Source organism: Pteropus alecto, unplaced genomic scaffold, assembly GCF_000325575.1.
Source record: "Pteropus alecto unplaced genomic scaffold, ASM32557v1 scaffold146, whole genome shotgun sequence".
Classification (NCBI taxonomy): Eukaryota; Metazoa; Chordata; class Mammalia; order Chiroptera; family Pteropodidae; genus Pteropus; species Pteropus alecto.
Window position 1 is genome coordinate 14,509,485 of NW_006442107.1, and position 22,263 is coordinate 14,531,747.

At 41.4% G+C, this 22,263-nt stretch overlaps 2 protein-coding genes across 4 annotated transcripts in view; one reads left to right on the plus strand and one right to left on the minus strand.

The window, feature by feature from the left end:
* Positions 1-21,889, minus strand: part of LOC102884184 (zinc finger protein 271) — a 40,522-nt gene extending 18,633 nt beyond the window's left edge. The window contains exons 1-4 of the mRNA XM_025038547.1: positions 21,809-21,889; positions 20,129-20,623; positions 19,748-19,886; positions 16,065-17,107 (exon numbers count right to left, since the gene is read on the minus strand). Coding sequence (XP_024894315.1) covers positions 16,065-17,107; positions 19,748-19,886; positions 20,129-20,542 — 1,596 coding nt within the window. The 5' untranslated portion in view covers positions 20,543-20,623; positions 21,809-21,889. The remainder of the gene's footprint in view (positions 1-16,064; positions 17,108-19,747; positions 19,887-20,128; positions 20,624-21,808) is intronic.
* Positions 266-12,020, plus strand: ZSCAN30 (zinc finger and SCAN domain containing 30). 3 transcript variants are annotated; one of them, XM_015595667.2, is made up of 5 exons: positions 266-384; positions 3,257-3,783; positions 4,058-4,196; positions 9,346-10,047; positions 11,558-12,020. In XM_015595667.2, the coding sequence occupies exons 2-5, from the start codon at positions 3,373-3,375 to the stop codon at positions 11,665-11,667; spliced, it is 1,362 nt and encodes a 453-aa protein (XP_015451153.1). In that variant the 5' UTR covers positions 266-384; positions 3,257-3,372; the 3' UTR covers positions 11,668-12,020. The 3 variants fall into 3 exon arrangements, with proteins under 3 accessions (XP_015451153.1, XP_006920032.1, XP_006920033.1); XM_006919970.3 differs by having other exon boundaries at positions 9,346-12,020; XM_006919971.3 differs by having other exon boundaries at positions 321-384; positions 3,269-3,783; positions 9,346-12,020.
* Positions 21,890-22,263: the final 374 nt, after the last annotated feature.

Genomic DNA, 22,263 nt, shown 5'->3' on the forward strand with positions numbered 1-22,263 from the left:
TACGGTGTGCGAATGTGCTCTGGTCCTCCTCTCACCAAAATTTTTAGACCGCAGGTTCTGTTTTTATCTCCTTGATGCAAGCTCAACAGCGCGCGCTCTCTCTCTCCACTTATATTTTTTTAAAAAAATTTTTTCCCTCTCTTGTAGTCGCTTGTCAACCATTTTGACTAGGGGCTGTACCCACCAGGTCCCACTCAGAGACGCGTCGGTTCTCCCCGACCCTGCACCCCTCTTTCCTAGCCCCGGGGCCCGCGGCTCGCCTGCTACAGAGCTTCAGTCCTCCTGGCTTCCTAGAGGGGCACGCCCCCCCACTTCCGGCGCGCGCGGCCCAAGCCGGTCCTGCTCCCTTCTCGGGGTCGGTCCCATCAGCCCGCAGAGCAAAGGGTGAGTGAGGCGGTCCGACCGTGCGGCCGCGGGTGCTTCCCAAATCACGTCTGTCCTGCCTCACCCTCCCCGCCGCCTTGCCGCGGCCTTCTTGGCCTGCCTGTGTTACAGGCAGAGCCTGCGGCTGCACCAGGTGGCCATCTCTCCTCGACGGTAATACCCGTCCCCCACGCCTATCCATCCGTCGGTCCATCCTTTCTTGCTTTTGTCCGTTTGCTCTCTCATCCACCCGCCCTTGCGCCCTTTGGCTCCTCAAGCACTTACCTGCGCCTTCTGTGTGCCAGGTTGCTGGTGGAGGAATCAGAGATGCACAGATGGAATCTTCTCACGCAGCCAAAGCTCGCTGTTGAGTCAGGTCTCAGCCCTCTGTCTTGACTTACCCGGTCTAGGTTAGATTATTTACCAATCACTCTCAGAGCACTTAACTACTTTCCCTTTTGTAGTTCTTACACCATTAAATTAGGTCATTATGTGTGCTTTCTCTTTGACGTTTGTCTCTCTCTAGAACAGTCTTATTCATAACTCTCTGCTCAGCGCTTAGCATAGTGCCTGCATGAAGTAGGAAATGTGTGAAAAACAAGTCCTTTATGAAAGGATCCTCGGGTTGGTTGGGAAGACAGATGCGAAAAGGCAGTTCAGCAGAGTACACACCTCTAAGAGTGTGGACTCTGGAGTCAGACCTTTTGATTTCAAAACAGTCCAGACTACATCACTTACAAGCCATATGACCTGGAGCAAATTACATAACTCCTCTGTTTCTCTTCAATAAAACAGTAGAAGCGAGAAGATAGAGTAATGTGGAGATGAAATGAAGACACTTAAAACAAGTAGACAGTGATTGATCGATTCTATAAGGAAAACTCAATTAGTGTTTTCTGTTATAATTAAGTAAGCAAACAATGCAGATACATGATAATAACGGCTGTGTTTCAGCAGCCAGAGTTGCCCTGGAAGTACCTTCTGGGTTGCTTGGACTAAGAGTTAGCTGGAACTAGGAAAGGCTGTATCCAAGCTCAGTGCCTCCAATCCCTTAACTTGTTGGGCATCTGGGTTCTCCAGACAACTCCATAAACAACCAACAGAAATCCAGACTTCCGTTCCAAAGCTGTCAACTTATGCCCCCACTGATAAGCCTGGCAGATTTAGGACTAACCTATGGAACTTTGTAGATCAGTGAAGGAGATGAAGAATGAACAGATAGTACTTCATAATGAAAATCTTTCCTTTCAGCCACACACACCATGGTGGCCAAGTTGGTGCGGCATAATATTTATAATAAAAATTGAATAATACCACAAACCGATTGAAATTAAAAGGTACGATACATGACATAGACCAGTGATTTCCAAGTAAAAGACATATATCAGTGTGAGGTAGGCTTTGGTAAATTCTACATACCCATCAATACACAGATCTGATGATATCTTGTCAGGGCATTTCTTAAATGTCAGTTGTCTCATAAGAACAAAAGAAATGTATTTAGTATTTCTCTTATACTAAAACATTAAGAAGAAAATAGCCCCAAGTTTCTTTGTAGTTAGGTAAGTGTATGGCACATCTCTTAAATCTGGCAAAGCACAGTTTAGGAAATGCTATTTTATGTGCATCTCAGACCCAACTTTCTTCATAAGTAGTTCAGTAAATGATGCCATCATCCTTTCAGCCACCAGAGTCAGCCAGAAACCTGAGTCCTGTTCTCTCTTCCAAATCCTTATCCAGTATGTCCCTAAGTCCTGTTAAATCTCCCATCTTTATATCATTTGGCTCATATAGCTCAGGTCCTCATTACCCAAATGGTTGCAACAGAAGCCTTCCCATCTTTACTTAACACCACTTTCTGGGTGGGTGAACAGAACTTTCAGCCATCCTTGTGGCCTCGAGTATCAAATACAAACTCTGTGCTACAACGTCTCAGAACCTTGGTGGCCTGGCTCTTCTTCTATAGGCGCCTCCTCACACTATTCTTTAATTCTGTCCCCAGCTCTGGCCCAGGCTTTTTGTTTCTGTTTTCGTTTGTCCTTCCTTCCTTCCTTCCTTTCCTCCTTCCCTTCCTTCCTTCTTCCTTCCTTCCTTCCTTCCTTCCTTCCTTCCTTCCTCCCTCCCTTCCTTCCTTCCTTCCTTCCTTCCTCTCTCTCTCTCATCATCATCATCATCATCATCATCATCATCATCATCATTATATCTTAAATAATAAGATAATTTACCTTCCCTCCTTCCCTCCTTCCCTCCTTCCCTCCTTCCCTCCTTCCCTCCTTCCCTCCCTCCCTTATATTGTTATTGTCAATCCTCAATAAAATAGTATTTGTAAAGTGCCTGGACCATCCTAGGTGTTTATTAAGTGCGAATTCCCTTCTTTGGGGGAGATTCCATGGCATAATAGAGCTGAATACTCTGGTTGCAGAGCCTAGTTCTGCTGCTTATTGCCTGTGTGTCTTTGGTCAGCTTTGGTTCTCAGTTGCCTCATTTAGAAAATGGGCATAATTAGATTGTTCTTATAGAATTGTTAGGGAAATTATGTAAAATTTTTATTAACTATCCAGCTAGTGCTTGGCATCTAGTAGGTGCTCAATAAAATAATATTTTTTAGAAGTAATAATATACTACAGTGTTTTTCCTGCTTTCCATGATCTATCAGCATTACTTATTATCCCTAATGTTGTCCCTAACATTATTACTAAAGGTTGAATTGATTTCGATGATACTTAAATTTTCTATTTCACATCCTGAAAAAAACACTGAATCATCTATAAATGTATTGTTTATATAGAAGCTTCCTTTCAGTCAGTTTCCTTTAATGTTACACTCCCTGGCAACCAATCTTCAAAAACCTGTATCTATATTCTAAGCACATTTTTCCCCTGTGTAATATTAGTATCTACCTCAGGAGCTCCCTAAAGACCTGGAATTCAGAAGGAATCTCTCAGACACAGACCTCCATCCTCTCCCAGCCTTAAAACGGGCAGCCTTTTCAGACTATCTCCGTCCAGGATGTCAGGAAAGGCCACAGCCTTGGCCTACCATGCTGCAAAAGAACAAGAAGGACTTGTGAAGGTTGTGAAGGCTGAAGAAGAGAATTATGTTTGGGGGCAGGGCTTTGACCTTCAGGGAAATGCCTGTAGCCAGGAGACCTACCGCCAGCAGTTCAGGCAGTTTGGTTACTCTGACTCCACTGGGCCCCGGGAGGCTCTGAGCCGGCTCCGGGAGCTTTGCCATCAGTGGTTGAAGCCAGAGATGTACACCAAAGAGCAGATCCTGGAGCTGCTGGTGCTGGAGCAGTTCCTGAGCATCCTGCCTGAGGAGCTACAGGCCTGGCTGCAAAAGCACCGGCCAGAGAATGGAGAGGAAGCTGTGACTATGCTGGAGGAGCTGGAGAAAGAGCTTGATAAACCAGTGCAACAGGTAAGAAGTAGGTGTTTTTGTTTACTTGTTTTACCTGTTGTAAGTTAATGGGGAAACCATTGTGAGTGGCCTTGACTTGGGTATCAAAGAATGATGCAATTTTTGTATTTTGGGTTATTATTTGTCCTCTAGGATCAAGTCACTGGGACCTTTAGTCCTGTTTACTCTAATCATCTGAATGAGTTCTTGACTCCAGCTGCCCTGCCCTATTATTCTAGGGGTTTTCCTCTTGTATATCCTTTGAATCATAGTGCTGGTACTTGGTTACTCCTAGGACACAACTCATAGCCAAGGAATGATCTGGACGGAAATGACATCCATGGGAGCACTGAAGTCTCTGAGTATCCAGCTCCAGCCCTTGGAGAATCAACGCAAGAGTGGGACTCAGGAGCTCCAGGCTTTCCATGAGAGAGGTGAGGAGCCACAGTCCGTTTGGGGATTTGCATGGAGGCGAGGGCTCTCGTCTGCAGCATGATTCATTTTCTTAATGACAGTCCCTTGTGCCTGTTATTAAGCATTGTGGAAAGACCTTCTTGACTGAAAATATTCTTCTATTGGCTTTACTTAGAATCTGAAATTCCATATAATTTCTAACTTTGGGTTAAGAATTAAGGTCTCTAATAAAATTCTCTAATTATATCCATAATATCCAAAGACCAATATTATGGTTTTTACTATTATGGTCCCACTGGCAAAGCAGTCCCTAAGATGGAGATGAATAATGGATCATAGTAACTTGAACAAGGAAAGCTTAATATTAGGGCATTAATTACGAAGTAGTAAAAAAGCACTCTAAAGAATACAGGAATAACACATACAGGATGTCTCGAAGGAAGGAGCAAATCTGTAAGAGGGTGCCACATCCTCCCCTTCCCTTGCTAGAGCTGAGATCCAGATCTTGTTGCAGAGAGCATGGCTGCGGTCCACTGGATGGGGATGTTCACTGAAGTGCTGTGCTGGTAGAATTGGCTGGGAAGCTGCTCTTCGGGGTACCAAGGGAAGCCATTCACAGGGTGCAGGGAGAGGGTGTGTGTGTGGTTGTGCGGAACTCACTGAGAAGCTACCCTCTGGGTTGTCAGGCACCCCCTGGGCAGAGATGCTGTGACATAGAACTTGCTGGGAAGCCACCAGTGGGGATGGAGCCTCTGAATTATTTGGAGGTGAGCACCTCTGGGTGCCCCATGTGCTTCAGGAACAAACAGAGTACACCAGAACCAGGAATAAAACACCCTTCCGCCTCTCTCTATTGTTAAAGCTTATGTTGTGCTAGCTGGTCAGCAGAAATGTTTTAGTATCACAGGCAGGGTATTAAAGAGTGGATTTGAAGCTGAGAAGCAATAAAGTTGAAGTTGAGAGTCAGATAGCTAGCCCAGATGTCAAGGATTAGGACCAAAAGGACTTTGATTCTGTTATTGGCAAATCATTCCTATAGGTGGCAGATACATCAGGCTTATTAACTTGTTCTCATTAAAGTCTTGTGACATCCAGCTACCCTTCTGGTTTCATCTTCACTAAGCAATCTTATTAACTTCCCATGGCTTAGCTATAGTAAGAAAATACATTAGTTCAGTCTGGTCTGTGTGATGGTCACATTACTTATTAATTCTCAATCTGATTTTATTGCTCAGTTTCCTGAACTTGGCTAATGAGAGTCCACCCTGAGAGGTAAATGTGTTCATTATGATGATAAAAATTAGGTTGATGAGGTGACAAGGTCAAGGTCCAGACCCTAGACCTTGGCAATTCACCAAAGGAATCTGTATATCTATACACTGAGGCCTCCTGGGAAACTCCCTCCCAGCCTTCCCCATTGCATCATTAGCCAAGTAAGCTATCTTCTGCATCAAGCAGGAGCTACAGTAAAATGAATTTTAAAAAATCATTTCTTTAAGTCCTCTGCCTTAAAGCAGGTATATGTCTAAATTACTTAGGGTGGGTTACTTCTGTTTCCTTAAAAGAGGTCTTGAGGAACAGAGACTGCTGTAATTTCTTAAGTCTTTCTTGGGCTTTTTCATATTGATAATTGTTATGGGCTGAACTGTGTCTCCCCAAATTCATATGTTGAAGCCCTAAAACCCAGTACCTCAGAATCTGACTGTATTTGGAGATAGGGCCTTTAAAGGGGTAAATTAAAATGGGATTGTTAGGGTGAGCCTTAATCCAATATGACTGGTGTCCTTATAAGAAGAGGAGATTGGGACACAAACAGCATAGACCAAATGACAGCCAATATAAGGACACAGCAAGAAGATGGCCATCTGCAAGCCAAGGAGAGACGGGCCTCAGAAGAAACCCAACCTGCTAACACCTTGATCTTGGACTTCTAGACTCCGGAATTGTGAGAAAATAAATTTCTGTTGTTTAAGCCACCTGGTCTGTAGTATTTTGTTATGGCAGCCCTAGCAAACTAATACAGTATTAAAGTTCTTCTCTATGTCCTTGTGAAATATTCCCCATTTTAATTTAATTCTGTTTCCTTTTATTTGTGTAGCAGAGCTTCTATAACACATAACCTGTACCTGAAGGTAATGAGTACAGTGATCTTTGACCTTGTTTTAACTAAGCATTTTACTACCTCTGATTCCATCTATGTTCCATCTTTCCGTCGTCTTTGCATATTTCTCTGGATATGCTTCAGTTTCTCCACATTGACCTGAAGTACAGGAATAAAAATACTCTAATGAGGATCTGATTAATTTAAAATACAAGGTAGATTCACTCCCCAACTCTCATTTGTTGCACACTGTATCTTTTATTTGTTTGTTCTTTCACAGTGCCATTATGTTGTTGACTGTCCACTTATGACAACAATGATTCCATCTTTCAGCCTTCCTTGGCCTTAGCAAAATTTCCTCATTCTCCGTTTATGCCTAATCTCCAAGTGTGTGGTCTTGAAAGGCCTTGACTGTTCCTGATAAATCTCATTATGTTGGTCTGTTTTTAGTCTTGAGGTTTTAGCCCTACCTCTGAAGAATTAACGTTGATCATTATGCATCTTTCACCTAGATCATGAGGTTTAAGTCACTGTAGGGATCCACCTTGATAGGCTTATAAAAGTCACCATGTCATTTTTACAACCTTACAGCCTTGGTTGTAATTTTACTGTAGGTTCTTCACTAGCCTAACAGTATGTCTTGCTAGAAGAGCCTGAGATGGAGATTTGAGTGCAGGTGACTTACTGAGGGCATGCTCTTCAGGAGAAACCTGTCATGGAGAAAAGTAGGGTTAGGAAGGGAAAAGATCAAGCAATGATGTGGTTTGGAGTAAATCTAGCCTTAGCCTAATCCATGGGGTTGGGGAACCCCCTGGAGCATAAATGCATTGCTGAGTTGTCCCTTCTTGAGGCCGGGGGTGAAGGAGACAGTGAAGGCGAAAGTAACTTTCTGTGCCAGGTGACTCTCATCAGCCAGGGCCACTCTCCAGAGAAGGGGGCAATTGTGGCTAGTTGGGAACCAACACTGACAGCAGCTGGGGGAAGAAGGCACCATATTGGTAAAGAAGGTGGGATGGGCAGTGGAGCATCATCTATGTAGTATTAAGGCTAAAGCATATTTGTCAATGTGCAGTTAAAGACCATGTCCCTAGTTAAAAGGATTTTAGACCATACAAATCAGCAAATAGGTAGGAAAATGCTGGGGAGAGATGTTATAGAGAAGAGCTCTTCTACAGAGAAACCTATAGCTTATTTCTCCTCCAAAGTGCTTTCTATAATCTGTGCCTTCTTGACTTTAGGCTTGATTATGAATTAACATTCATTTTTGGAAGACAAAATTAGGTTATTTGGATTATTTCAGTATTTTAAAAATTTCAAGTGATCATTTCTTATTCTACTTTCAATTTTTATTTGTTATTCCTAGGAATTACTCCAGTTAACTGTTTACTCTAATATTTTTGTATAATATAAATATATAGTTGAAAAAATAAAAATCTTGTTTTCCTGATATATACATCTAAGGTCAAGCTTTTTCTCTGGTCTCTTGTCTTATAAAGTGACTTCTTGTAGTCACAGAATTTGAAGAGGTATTTTAAATCCTATAAGTTACATTGCTGTTCTAATTTTCACAGCTCTAACTTTGTCCCTATACAATTTTATTGCCACTCTATACCATTTGTAATTTATACTTTTTATAATTTTATGTATTTACTACTTTCAGAAAATTTCTCATTAGATTCTCATTAGGTTGACTTTAACCAATTTGGTGCTTATTATTCTCCTGCCTTTATTATATGCTAATATGTTTTTTCATAAAATTTTTCTTTTTGAACAAGCATAGCCTTAAGTAATTAAAATTTCTATCCAAAGACAGTTTGAATTTTAGTACTCTGTCCAAATCTGTAATTTCTGGTAAGGAATGAGGAAAAGGAAAGCTGGATAGATATCTGCTTTGGTCAGGTAATCACTGTGAGACTTTATTGTTGTGAACTCAAAGAGTATCAGAATTCTTTTTCATATAAAAACATAAGCCTTTCCCAAAACCAAATAAAAATTATTTAAAAATTATTTTTTGTTTCAGCGCAACTATAGTCCTGCATCCTACAAATAGGGAAGGCAAATGACATACAGGAAAACTGAAAGCCTTGATGCATCTTTCTTTGAATTCAGACTCTACCAGTTATAAATTCTGTGGCCTTCCATAGGTGATGTCACCTCTCCTGAGCCTTAGTTCCTGATCTGTAAAATGCATGTGAGTTTAGAGGACTTTGGGGAAGATGGAAGTTACTTCACAGTTTTTTAGATTTTCCCACCTCAAAATAATCAGGTTACCTCAGCCATCATCTAGTAGTCTTCTGTTGTGAGTTACTAGAAATCTAGAAACAAGAGGGGCTTGTTGTACGAGAGCTGAAGGTTTGGCTCCAGGAAGTCACATCAGCCTCTTGTTTCCATGAACTTTCTTTGACCATTTTTTCTTTGATAAAAAAAAGTGAACATATAAGACTCCCATCTGACCCCAGAATGAGTTAGGAGCCCACAGTATTCCTTTTCTCATGCTCTGCGTATCTTACTCTATTTGCTCATAATCATTTGATCAACTGAGAGCTTGCCAGAATCTGCAATTGCCATGTGTTTTAGTTCCTCTCCACCTACTTCTGCCCAATCCTAACCCCAAAAGCATTTTCTAATTGTACCTTTCGCTCTACTTTTTTGTTTACTGATTGGAGACTCTTAGACATCTTTCTTTATCATAATTACTTTCTATCACTTCTTATCCTCATTACCTAAAAATACATCCTCTCCTCTAACCCAGGGTTGTCTCTTAGCTCGTGATCTCACTGCTACTCCTATTTATCACCATCTCCTCTAACTAATGTCTTTCTCTTTCACCACCCCTCTTCATCAGTGATGACACCCATTCTGTGTCTACCTTACTCTCAGTGTGCCCCCTTTCACTATCCTAAGCCACTTCTCTAAATTCTAGGTCGGGAAGCAAGTTTTAAAGATTTTTCCTCATAATAGGTAAATACCTATGTCACTTGGTTTATTTTCTGTTCTTGCTTATAATAGGTTCCTTTCTTCGAACATGGGGAGCAAATGACACTTGCATTTTCTATTCACATTTTTAGGTGGAAAGCTGGTGGCTAACAAAGTATTGACAGCAAAGCAAGAAATTATTGAATGTGTAGCATCAACAGCCATGATATCGCCAGGAAGAATCCCTAGGGAAACTCCTTCAGGACAGATAGTTGAAGAAGCTTTAGGAGGTCTGGAAAACATTAAGAAGCCAAAAGGAAATGCTACAAAGAACAAAATGAGTCAGCCCCCTTCCCAGAAAAGACATTTTAGTTTGGCAACGTTTAACAAGAAAATCTCCACAGAAGAGAATGTCCTTGAGTGTGATGAAAGTGAAGGAAGTCTCAGTCTGAATTCAAATGTTACAGCACAACAGAGAATTCACACTGCGGGAAAGTTCTATGAGTGTTTTGACTGTGGGAAAGCCTTTTGCCAGAGCTCAAAGCTGATTAGACACCAGAGAATTCATACTGGAGAGAGACCTTATGCATGTAAAGAATGTGGCAAAGCCTTTAATTTGAGCTCAGACCTTGTTAGACATCAGAGAATTCATAGTGGAGAAAAACCCTATGAATGCTGTGAATGTGGCAAAGCTTTCAGGGGCAGCTCAGAGCTCATCAGGCATCGGAGAATTCACACTGGAGAGAAACCTTATGAGTGTGGCGAATGTGGGAAAGCTTTCAGCCGGAGCTCAGCCCTTATTCAGCATAAGAAAATTCACACTGGTGACAAAGGCTATGAATGTATTGAATGTGGTAAGGCTTTTGGTAGAAGCTCTATCCTTATTGAACATCAAAGAATTCACACTGGAGAGAAACCTTATCAGTGTAATGAATGTGGAAAATCCTTCAATCAGAGCTCAGCCCTCACCCAGCACCAGAGAATCCACACAGGAGAGAAGCCTTATGAATGTAGTGAATGTAGGAAAACATTTAGGCATAGGTCAGGCCTTATGCAGCATCAGAGAACTCACACTAGAGTTTAACTCTGTGAGTAAGAGTTGTACAATTATGAAATACAAGGAATTCACTTTGGTATGAGACCCTACAGAAGATAGAAGTTTCCTGAGAGTTCCTGTCCTTCCAGTCCAGTTCAGTACACAAAGGTGTATGTTCAAGTGTTGAATGGGCACCTTCGCAGTAACTCCAGGACTGGGGCAGAGATTCTGAAAGAGCTTCTTATAAGATAGACTATGAGGTGAAGTCTCCAATGTCAAGGATCTCTTCCCAGCAAGAGCATTGGTGCACTTGACAGTTGGAGGCATGTGCTGAGTTACTCAGTTATCTGAAATGTTGAATTGTGTGATTGTGAAATGTTGAATTTTGCCCTGGATCAGTTTAGTGGCATCTGGGAATGGTAGCTTATTCTGCCCCCTCACCAGCTCTCTCCTCAGCCCTGAGTTTCTTGCTAAGGTCAATTGAGGTCTACTTATTTACTGATCACCTGCTATGTGCCAGCCATCAGGGGAAGACATGGCCATTGCCACTCCCAGAGTTAAGAGCTAATTGGATATACTTATTAAACAGAAAAGTGTGATAAGTGCTTTGGTAAGATATATCCAAGATTCTGTCAAAATACAGGGCAGGGTTTCCTGGATGTGATGAAATCTCAGTTGAGACATAAAAGATGGGTAGAAGTTAGCCAGATCAAGGCAAGAGGGAGAAGAACATTATAGGCAAAAGTTATAGGACATACAGTGGCGTGGAGAGGATATGGAGACATTCCTTCATCAAAACTCTTCTCTCTGGCAGGGGTTGGTTCTTGTAGACCCTGGATCAGAAGCCAGAGCATGTGTTGGTTCTTCTCTTCCTATTTATGATCACTGAGTTGGGTAGCCTGCCCTAGACCCAGAGTGACCTAAGAGACTTTGAAGTACTCAGGAGAATTTGTGTGATGGAAGACTGGTGAATTGTATGAAAAAAGTCATGTGTTTACACCAAGAAATAATACATATTGGAGGGTAGAGGGACAGTCAGGACTGGAGTGTTTGTGTCCCTTGACCCTGGGGCCCAGGAAATGGGGAGTTAACAAGAACACAGGCATGGGAGGTCTGCCTTCCCAGGCTTCACTATTCCTTATTCCCTGTCCCCTCACTTCCAGATGCTAAGCTGCTTGAGTACAATGAGTATTTGTTGAATTACCCACTCAGATTCCTTAAAACACTTATCTGCTAGTTTTTATTTTAGCAGTTTTAATTAATTACTGAAGGCAGTCGCTACCTGAAAGTTTGGTTCCTCTTCTAAGATGTCTTGATTTTCCTTCCAGATACTGTCACTTCTGAAGACAACTTGGTGATCAAAGCTGTTGTGGGTAAGAGGGGAGGTGAAATTGTGTGGGGGAGTCTTTGTGTCCATAAATTGTGGGATTATCATTGAGGCCAATCAGATGTCTAAAGAGACCTTTCCAATGGATAGAGTTCCCTTTTCCTATAAGTGACAATCAGATGATTTCATGTTTTTAATATCATTTAGTAGTTTTTCCCTGATTGTGAATTGTCAATGTTGATAATACAGAAAATGAGAAAATATAAATCCTACTATCCGTAGAAACATTAACATTTTGGAGTACTTTCTATTAGTTTTCTTTCCTCCATCCCTAATATTTTTTGGTAAAATCTTGTTTGGGAAATAATTTTTTGTAATTGATTCTAACATTTATTCTTTGAGTATATACTTCAACTGGTTAATATTAGAATATAATGCAAGTTGTAATAAAATCTGAGTTTTAAGTTTTGCTTTGAAATTATTCATTCAGGAGTAGGGGGCATAACATGAATGGAGATGTGCTAGGGGAATGGGGGAAGGAGTCGTGGGAAGAAGTCAGGGAATTGGTATTCTTAGCTTTTATTTCCAGGGCCAAAAAGTGCCTAGAAACTGAAAGCTAGTTCACCGGGTGAAGTCACAAAATTGGGAGGACATCTGGGGCTGCACTGTGGTGGGAAGACCATGGTAATGAGAACAGGTAGCTCCTTTACACCTATCTGTGTCCACCAGCATCAGGACACTTCTCCACCTTTAGGAGCAAGAGCCTGGAAGACTGCTATGGCCTTCCCCTCCTCTCTCAGCAGGTCAACAGAAACGCTTGTGTAAAAAACCCCATGACCCTTTATATCTGTGATCATCGTGCCAGCTAACAAGCCAGCTGCCAATGGTAAAGTTACTGAGTAGCAGCAATGTCTGGTTCTGGCCCATCAGAAAGCAGGGGCTGGGTGGGTGGGTGTAAGTTGGGTCTGCCTATCATAGTGCCCACTGTTCCTCAACTTTGCAGAAACACTCTCCAGGTCAGTTCCTTCTGCATGGGAAGTTTTCCTAACTGGCACTCCCCCTTGCTCTGAGGATTCACTTTATGGGGCAAGGAGTTCACAGGGGAGCTCAGAGAGACCAAGGTCGATTTCCAATCTTCTCTGCTGGACAGTGTTAACTGCAGCCTATGGAAATGACAGAGAAGGGGAGTGGTAGGAAACTGATATTAAACACCTTGTCTAAATTGCACATTATCTTTTTAAAAATCTATGAATCTGTGCAAGATCCATTTAATGTGAACACTGTCACACACCCCCTTCCCACTCCCCAGATTGCCTCTATGCCAAGAGAAACAAGAGGACCCTGAGCAGAAGGGAAAGGAACTAATTACATTTCCTCCAGCAGGGCTAGTGAAGGAAAAAAGACTTTTGACATCTACCTGTATTAATGCCCCCTGCGCTCCCCCGTTTCATAAACACAATGTTGAAGTTTTAAGAGATCACCTACTTCAGCCCCTTTAAACTTAGAGTCCAGAACTGTGAGGTGATTTGCTTGCAGCTGCAGAATTCATGGGAAGGAACTATCAATAACAAAAGTCTCCATTTCAAGGCTACTGCTTTTTTCAACTATAAATCTCCTTCATGCAAATTGCTTATATTTGCAGAAGAGACTGTACACTAGTTGAGATGGGTATGTCTGCCACTTGCCAATGAGGAAGTCAAGGAACAGAGTTAACAAGTTAGCTAACCTCCTAGGCCTTGGAAGGGACAGAAATGCTACAGGAAGCATGTGCTTCTCTTAATTTTTCGCAATTATCCTGGGCTTCTAATCCCTTTTAAATTTTTCTGCTCTAATTTTAGAAGTTTCAGATATTTATTAAGAAAATTTTGGAGACACATAAAAGTGTGTGCGCGCGCACACACACACATACACATACATACACATACACACACACACACACACGAAATTGCTTATATTACCATCCAAAGATAACCAGTACAGCACTTTGACTATACATTTCCAATATTTTTATTGCATAAATATATTTTACATGAATTATATTGTACATATTATATTTTTACTTAAGATTTGAATGCTTTGTCATGTAACATTAATCAACATCACTTTGAACAGCTTTTTAAGACTTTGTATACCGTCATGATTTCTGAAGCACACATTTCCAGGTAGAATTTTAAGTCAAAAGGCAATGCTTAAGGCTTCTGGTATTGCCAGAGATAGTATCTATTCACATCTCACTAGCAACATTTGAGTCCCAATTTCCCTGAATTTTTGTTAGTTTTATGAGGGGAAAAAATGCTATCTTTTGCTTTAACATACATTAATCTTAGTAAGGCTGAACACTTACTGTCTATTAACATTTATTCTTCTGTAATTTGTCTATTTAAGAACCATTTTTTTCTGTTGGGACTTTTTCAATGGGGAGACAGTATAGTAAGTGGCTCCACAGAAGGGTTCCTGATTCCTACTGCCTGGGGTCAAAGTTTAACCTCATTACTTTTTAGCTATATGACATTAAGCCATGATCCTAAGGCTTCATTTCCTTATCTATAAGATATGGGCTGAGAAATAACCAATACACATATATAAAGCCCTAACAAGTACCTATTAGGATTCTTATCACTATACGTAGGAAATCTTTTATATAGAATATCTCCCTTTTGTAATATGTTTTATCCATTCTTAATGTTTGTCCTACTCTTTTCAGTTTGGGTCTTTTCTCTGAAAGAGGAAAATGAGTTGACTAGCTCTTACCATTTGGTTACATGTTATCATCTTTTCCAAATAAACCTATCCCTTTTTTTCACATTCTCTCTCCAAACATGGACATTTAGCCCTCTCATCATTCCTGTTTAGTACATGCTCATCTATGTATGCCCCAACAGAAGCAATACTTTGCTATTTATCACATGAAAACTTTTTCCTATGTAGCTTCTAGATTTCCAGATTTACACTTTTGGTAAAGTGTTATAACTGATCTACTAGGATTGTGAATAACATGTCTTCCTGTTGCTGACTGACCTACACACCTTTCCACGTTGCACTGAGCAGCACCAGTCCAGGGATACTTTTCCTGCCGAGTCCCTCAGAAGAGGGAGTCTCTGGATGGACCATGATCGTTACTTTCTGTTGTCACTTCCCTTTAGCACCGTCTTTAACAAAATTCACAAGGCAGTGAATGCAATACTGATAGGAGACAAAACTGAACATGTACAAGTACCTGAATAAGTCACAGACTAAACAACTGAGGGATGTTTTTCAGCACCTGAACCCAGGGGAGTACACTAGGAACTGTGGGGTAAGCCCCAGAAACAAGTGGTATGGCAACCACAGCAGCTTCTGACCCAGCTGTGGGAATCAGGAGGAAGCTGACAGCAGCTCTGATATAGTTTTAAGAACCAAAGGAGTTCTTTGTACGGAAAAGAGAATTTGGAACTCTAACAGACTCTTAACCTCTTAGCTGAGCTCTGACTTCCTTCTTCTCCCGCCCCATGGAAGGTCTAGCCTAGAGTACAAGTTGGGCAAGAAAACTACATATTCTTTCCGAGGTAACATCAGATCAAGACAAAACTTCTTGCCACACTGTGGTCCAAGGATTCCCGGTTTTGTCTATTAACAGAAAGTTCTCCACCGCCGGACTTTCTTCCTGGCCTTTGTCTATTGTTCTCCCTACTGGAAATACTATTCTCTGGCTTACCTACCTCCTATGCATTCTTATCATTTTTCTCATAAGTCTTCCTTGACCTAAGGTTGTGTCAAGTACTCTTTTTTATTGAAATATAATAATTAGTTGCTCATATTTACATTGTACAATTTTTTTTTCAATTATAGTTGGCATACAAAGGTCAGTTAGTCTTGATGTTACGTAGCACTGATCATACCAGTGTCGTTGCCTGTTTGCCCTGTCCATTAAAGTGTAAAGATTGTCTTTCATTGTATCCCTCGCTCCTGACACAAAGCAGGCACTCAAAAAATAACTGCTGAATACATTGTATTCTTCTGTCTCATTTCTGGCCTTCCCTGGGCTCAATAAATCATTGATGAAACTGTCTCCTCAGCTGTCTTACTGTCCTGTCATTTTCTTACTTGGTCAGTAAAATTCTTATAATTCTCAAAATGTCCCTCATACTAGCCACACCATCCCCCAAACCTGGCACACCAACAATCAGATGCAGTGACAGACAGAGCCTAGGTTGCTGTACCCTCTTCATGGCATTCTCATGGAAAATGAGGTATCATTGGTATAGTCCCATTTTTCATATTTCCTGAGTATTTCTAATGGTAAGAAAAAAGATAGGAGCAAGGATTCCTCCATCTGCTATTCAAACTAGTCACAGGAAAAGCTTTCAAGCAACAATTTGCATGAGCACTGGAAAGTGCGGCATAAAGTTAAACTCAAGACCTAGTAGTTTACAACCTTCAAGGAGTCTTGATCACTCCAAAACCCTTTTGATTAACAAAGATATACACCTGACTGAACTATTTACAATATTCATTGTACTCACAAGTTACTTTATAGTATGGACTCTCTGATGGCGCATAAGGACTGACCTATGCCTGAAAGCCTTCCCACATTCATTACATATATAAGCTTCATCCCCAGAATGGATTCTCTGATGTTGAACAAGGGCTGAGCTCCTTTTGAACGTTTTGCCACATTCATTACACTGATAAGGTTCCTCTCCACTATGAATTCTCTGATGCCTGATGAGGTTTGAGCTCAAACTGAAGGCTTTTCCACATTCGTTACATTCATAGGGCTTCTCCCCACTATGTATTCTCTGATGGGTTATCAGCTCTGAGCTCTGCCTGAAAGCTTTTCCACATTCATTACATTCATAGGGTCTCTCGCCTGTATGAATTCGCTGGTGTCTAATAAGCTTTGAGCTTTGGCTAAAGGTTTTCCCGCACTCATTACACTCATAGGGTTTCTCACCAGTGTGAATTCTTTGATGGATAATGAGATATGAACTTTGACTGAATGCTTTGCCACATTCATTACACTTACAGGCTTTCTCACCAGTATGAATTTTCCGATGTCTAATGAGGGCCGAGCTCTGATTGAAGGCTTTCCCACATTCACTACATTCATATGCTTTCTCACCACTATGAATTCTCTGATGAATAATAAGATATGACCTCAAACTAAAGGCCTTCCCACACTGGTTACATTTATAGGGCTTTTCTCCGGTATGGATTCTCTGATGTTGTGTTAGAGAGGAATGTTGTTTGAAGCTGTGTCCACATACATCACATCTATAAGGTCTCTCTTCTGTAGGAACTTTCTGATACGTTACAGAGTTTGTACTTAGAATCAAGCTTCTTTGAGGCTCATGATGGTCTCTCTTTCCTAGAGATTTGTGTGTGAAGATTATTTGACTAAAACTGTCTCCTTGGGAAGGGGATCTTCCTAATTTCTCCCCTGTAGCACTTCCTTGCTGCCACTCTAAATTGCTTTCATGTTCACTAACTCCTCCAGATGAAGGTTCCTGGGGAAGTCCTGATTTTTCTCCCAAAATATCCTTCTTTGTCGCTGATTCACTGTTCTCACAATCTGAAATAATAGCAAAAAACAGTTGTTTTATTTCTCTAGTCACTCTCAATACTCACTTTCTATGGGAGAGAAAACAGATGCTTCTACCCATGAAAGATGTCACTGTCCACATATATAACTGGTCATAAGGACCTCCTTTCTAATACTAAAGCCTCACCTACACTTTGCAGTTTATCCTTTCCTGCCTCCTCTGAGACTTCAATTGACCAATCACCTACTATTCCTTTCCTATTATTTTCAACCTTTTCCTCCACTGATTCCTTCCTGTTTATCAGAATTTAAATAAGCTTATCTCTCATCATTTAAAATCAAGCTTGTTGTTCACACATCTCCCTCATGCAACCTCATTTCCATTAGAGTAAAGCTTCATGAAAGGACTGTACTCATTTCTACTCTGTAATCTGATTTCTGACTTAGCTGCACCTCTCCCCCTATCCCCATCCTACTCTCATCAAGGTCATCAACTTCATAGCTGCTTAATCTAATGGATAATTTCTAGATCTTACTTAGTTGGCTTCTCTGTAGTGCAGATACCAGGGACGATATCCTCCTTCTAGAACCATTCTTTCCCACCTATATTAGCCTGATTTCTGTGGCTGTTCCTTCTTAGATTCATGGCCACTCAAACATGAGTTCCCTTCAGATTGTTCTGGACTCTTGTGTATCCTCACTCTACAAACACTCATAGGAATCAATGAGTAACATACAGATATTATACGCCAATCAGATCCCCAATTCTATCCCAGTTCTCTCTTTTAAGCTCTAAACTCTCAAAGCCAATGCTAATTTGGCATATTACTTGTGCATATTTCACAAGCACCCAAATGTCCCAAACTTAACACATCATTAGATATATTTTTCCTTGTTTTCCATTTATATGACTAGCACTACCAATAACCAAACAGTTCAAAACTGAAATCTGAATATCATTCGGAATACCTCTCTAAATGCTCCACTTTGAAAGACTGCTATTGCAGTGCAATTTAAATGCTAGTAAGGAGGAGTCAGCTTTGTCTTCCCCACCTTTCACCTTGATACATCTTGATCTATTCACCGTGGCCACCTGGATTATAAGTCTCTAACAGGGTTCTACTCTTGCCTTCCTCAAATGTATTCTCAACTCTGCAACTAAATTCTAAAACATATCTAATCATGTTACTCCCTTGTCCAAAACCCTTCAACAGTACCCCACTACAAAGTACAAACTAATTAGGATGACATACAAGTTTTCACAATCTATACACCATTTTCCTCACCACCTCTTCCCTATGAATTCTCTAGTCAAGTTAAATTGAATTATCTGCAATTCCCAGAATGGGATGTAATCCCTCACCTTTACAACTCTGTGGCCTTTGCTTATGTGATATTGTAATACAGGATATATATATTTGGCCGTCATCCCTAGTTCCTGGCATAGAGCTTTTAAAACCCTCGCTATTTCCTGAAATTTCCTAAGTGGCAGAAGAGGAGTGTCTTTTATTATTTATAATAAGCCTCTACCATCCATACCTGGATTTCTGCTAATGAGCTGACTCTTGGAGAGTGAGGCTTATTGCCAAAGGAACCAACCAAATGATTAGTGGGTTAGAAATTTCAGCTCCATGCTCTGATCTCCATGGAGAAGGGCTAGAGACTGAATCAGCTAATCACCAACGGCCAATAATTTAATCATCATGCCCACATAATGAAATCTCCATAAAACTTCACACAAAGGAGTTCAGAGAGCTTCTGGGATGGTGAATGCATCCTAGTACCACACCCCAAACTCCACAGCAACAGAAGCTCCTGTACTCAGGCCCCTTCTGGACCTCACCCTATATACTGCTGTTCATTTTTTTGTACCCTTTACAATAAATGAATAGTAGTAAGTACAGTGTTTCCCTGAGTTCTGTGCGCCATTTTAGCAAATATGAAACCTGAGGAGGGGGACGTGGAACTGCCAATTTGCAGCAAATCAGAAATGTGGCTAACCTAGGGACTGATTACATGCAAATGGCATGGGAAGTGGGGGGCCAATCTTGTAGGACTGAAACATTAACCTGTGGCATCTGTCAGAATTGCTTAATGTGAAGGAAAACCCCACACATCTGATGTCAGAAGTGTTGAGAAACAGTTTTTCCCTTTAGTTTGGGACACTCCTCCTCCCACCTATTTACCTGGCATTTTCCTATTCATAGTTCAAGTCTTAGCTTAGATGCCTCTTCCTTTAAATAGTATTCCTTGAACCTCTAAGGTTGGGTTAGGTGCTTTCATATGTGTCGCCATAGTATCTAGTGCCTACTTTTAGTCTATAATTTATTATACTTTTTGTTTGTGCACCACCCCACCTAGTTCGGAAAGTTCCTTGAAGACAGAAGCCCAGTGCCTATCATCATACCAGACATGTATATCTTATTAGTACCCTAATAAGATATATAATGGAGTAAGTGAATAAATGACAGGGAAACTGACACTGGTAGCATGACTGCAATTTGTGAGGGCTGTTAAATACAAAGCTGCTAAAGTGAGCATCTCTCAGTTTATCCTCATCTAGAATAAAGGTGAAGCTTACATGTGACACATTTGTAAAATGCAATTAATTCTGTATCCTCAAAACCAGAAGACTGGATAATAGTTCTCAGATGAGTTCTTATTTCTTACCACTTTGGGGGGAAAGGCAAGGTTCCCAGGGTTTCAACTGTGTCTTTAAGGGCTGGAGTTGGATGTTTAACTCTTGGGATGCTCTAAGACATGTCGAATCCTTCCATGGTATTGCTGGTCCTTGTGGACTAGCTGGGACCTGAAAACAGTAAAATATGGTTAGCTGTGTGAGAAAATCCCTAGGAAAATGCTTAGTAAAAATCTCAGAGGTCAACAAAGAGATCTCCAGGGATAGGGGATAAGGAAGAGAGAACTTTTATTTAAGGATAGAGATGGGTATGGCTCTAGTGGTCACTTCAGGGTTATGGTTCAGTAGAGACAAGCTTTCATTCTACTGTTATGATGACACCACATGCTCCAGTTTGTAAATCCTTTTCCCACCTGCTGCCCTGGATCATCAAATTCCCTCTCTAAATCCTCCAACAGAGTCACAGCTTCTTCGCCGCTTTTTGGACTATGTTGCTGAACCCAGATCTGCAGCTCCTCAGGCAGGATGCTTAGGAACTGCTCCAGCACCAGCAGCTCCAGGATCTGCTCCTTCGTGTGCAACTCTGGCATGAGCCACTGATAGCAAAGCTCCTGGAGCCGGCCCAGAGCCTCCCGGGGCCCAGGTGTTTCCTGGTAGCAAAACTTTCTGAATTGCTGGCGAAACAGTTCTTGGCAGGATTGGGTACTCTCATTCTGCTTTAATTTCTGACCCCAGGAAAGGCTTTCTTCTACTTTCACTAGTATCAGTTCTTGTTCCTGAGGATTCCGAGATGCCAGGGTTGAAATTGCAGTGGATTCCACAGCCATTCCGGGCTGAAACAGCTTATCAAAAAGCTCACTACAACTGGGTACTGTACTTCAGAGTTTCTTTGAATAATGTTTTCTTTCCTGAAGGATATAAAAGCACTGTTAACTTCTAGCAGTGAAAAAAATTCTCTGAGAACTTGTAATAAACATCACTCATCTGAGTAATATACTCTAATTAAAATAAATAATAATCAAGTGACAAACTAAAAATCACTCCTGTCATTCAGCGTCTCCTGTTTTTCAGAATTCCCCTCATTAACGCTATAAGAAATTATTTTAGAAGCAAAAGAATGCAATATTAACACAAATTACATACTGTGAAATTTTGTTTTTCTTTCAATCCTGATTCAAGGAGAAAAATATGTCTTTAACGTGTCTGTAAATCTTGCAGAACTCCCTCTTTAATAAAATTATAAGCCTCAGACTTCCAAGGGTGACAGTATCTAGCTAGAATTTAATAATGTTAATTATTTTTAGTGACCTATGGCAAATACTGACTTTCATTTAAGGTAGCAACAAAACCTTTTTTAAAATGCATATTAAACATGAGTTGATTTAAGTAAAAATATTGAATATTTGCCATTTGATCAATTTTGGTATTCACTCAATTTCAACAAACACTGAGGCACTTAGTATGGGCTACGTCGTGAGCCAGGTATTAGGTTACAAAGGTTTTTGCTCGTCAGTTTACCGAGGAATTCACCAATAAGTATTCAAGTGTTTACCATGTGCTCAAAAAACATGTCAGATATCAGAGATACAAAAGAAACGGAAAGGTCTATCTCAGCTCTCAAAAAGCTGAGAATATACTGAAGTAAGCTTTTTAAAAAAGTGAAATACATCAAGAATTATGTTTTTAATTTTATGATGCTGATCATACATGATCTGATTTTAGGGTGGGAGAATATTGCCTTGAATTAACAGGATAGATGAGTAAAATTAACCATAACCACCATTTACTTTAGAGATCCAAACATTCAGGCTACAAATCTATGGTTTATTAACTAGCCTGACCACAACGAGCCTATTATTTATATCCCAGTTAAACTATGGCATATGGGAAATCAGGGGGATGGGGAACTAACTGCCCTTTCTGCTGCAAAGCAAAGGCTTGAGTGCTGGCCTCTTCTGCGTCGCGAGGATGCACACAGACGCTGCCCCAACAAACGACCCGGGGTTCGGAGCGGGGCTCTTCCATCCAGCGCCCGCCGCCCGGGTCGCGCTCCCTCCCCGCCCTCCCTCCACCTCGAGGCCCGCGTCCCTCACCGGGAAGCCCAGGAGAGGTCAGGAAGCAAGCCGCAGACCCACCGCACCGTGCCACAAAGGCCGGAAGTGCACGCCCACGGCTTTCCGCTCTCGATTACTCCTGAGCCTCTGTCCGCTCCGCCCCTTGTTCACAGACAGCCAATCAGCGCCGTGGGTCCTACTTTTCCTACCGCCTGCCCTCTGTGGCCGCAGATTCCGCGGAGCTCCAAACCCAGGCCGGGAACCACTGAGAGACTGGGGTACTTGTGAGAGGCCGCCCCTCCCGGGAAGGCACGGCTCGCCGCCTTAGCCCCCTCCTACCCTGGCCTTCTCCCACCGCCACCCACCATGCTTGGTGTCATGTCACTCTGGTTTCCTTCCATCGCCAATGTCTTAGAAAAGTATTCAGATTTTCATGTATTTCCAGTATCTTTGAGAAAAGTTAACACGTGGCTAAAGAAGCTGAACAAAAAGTA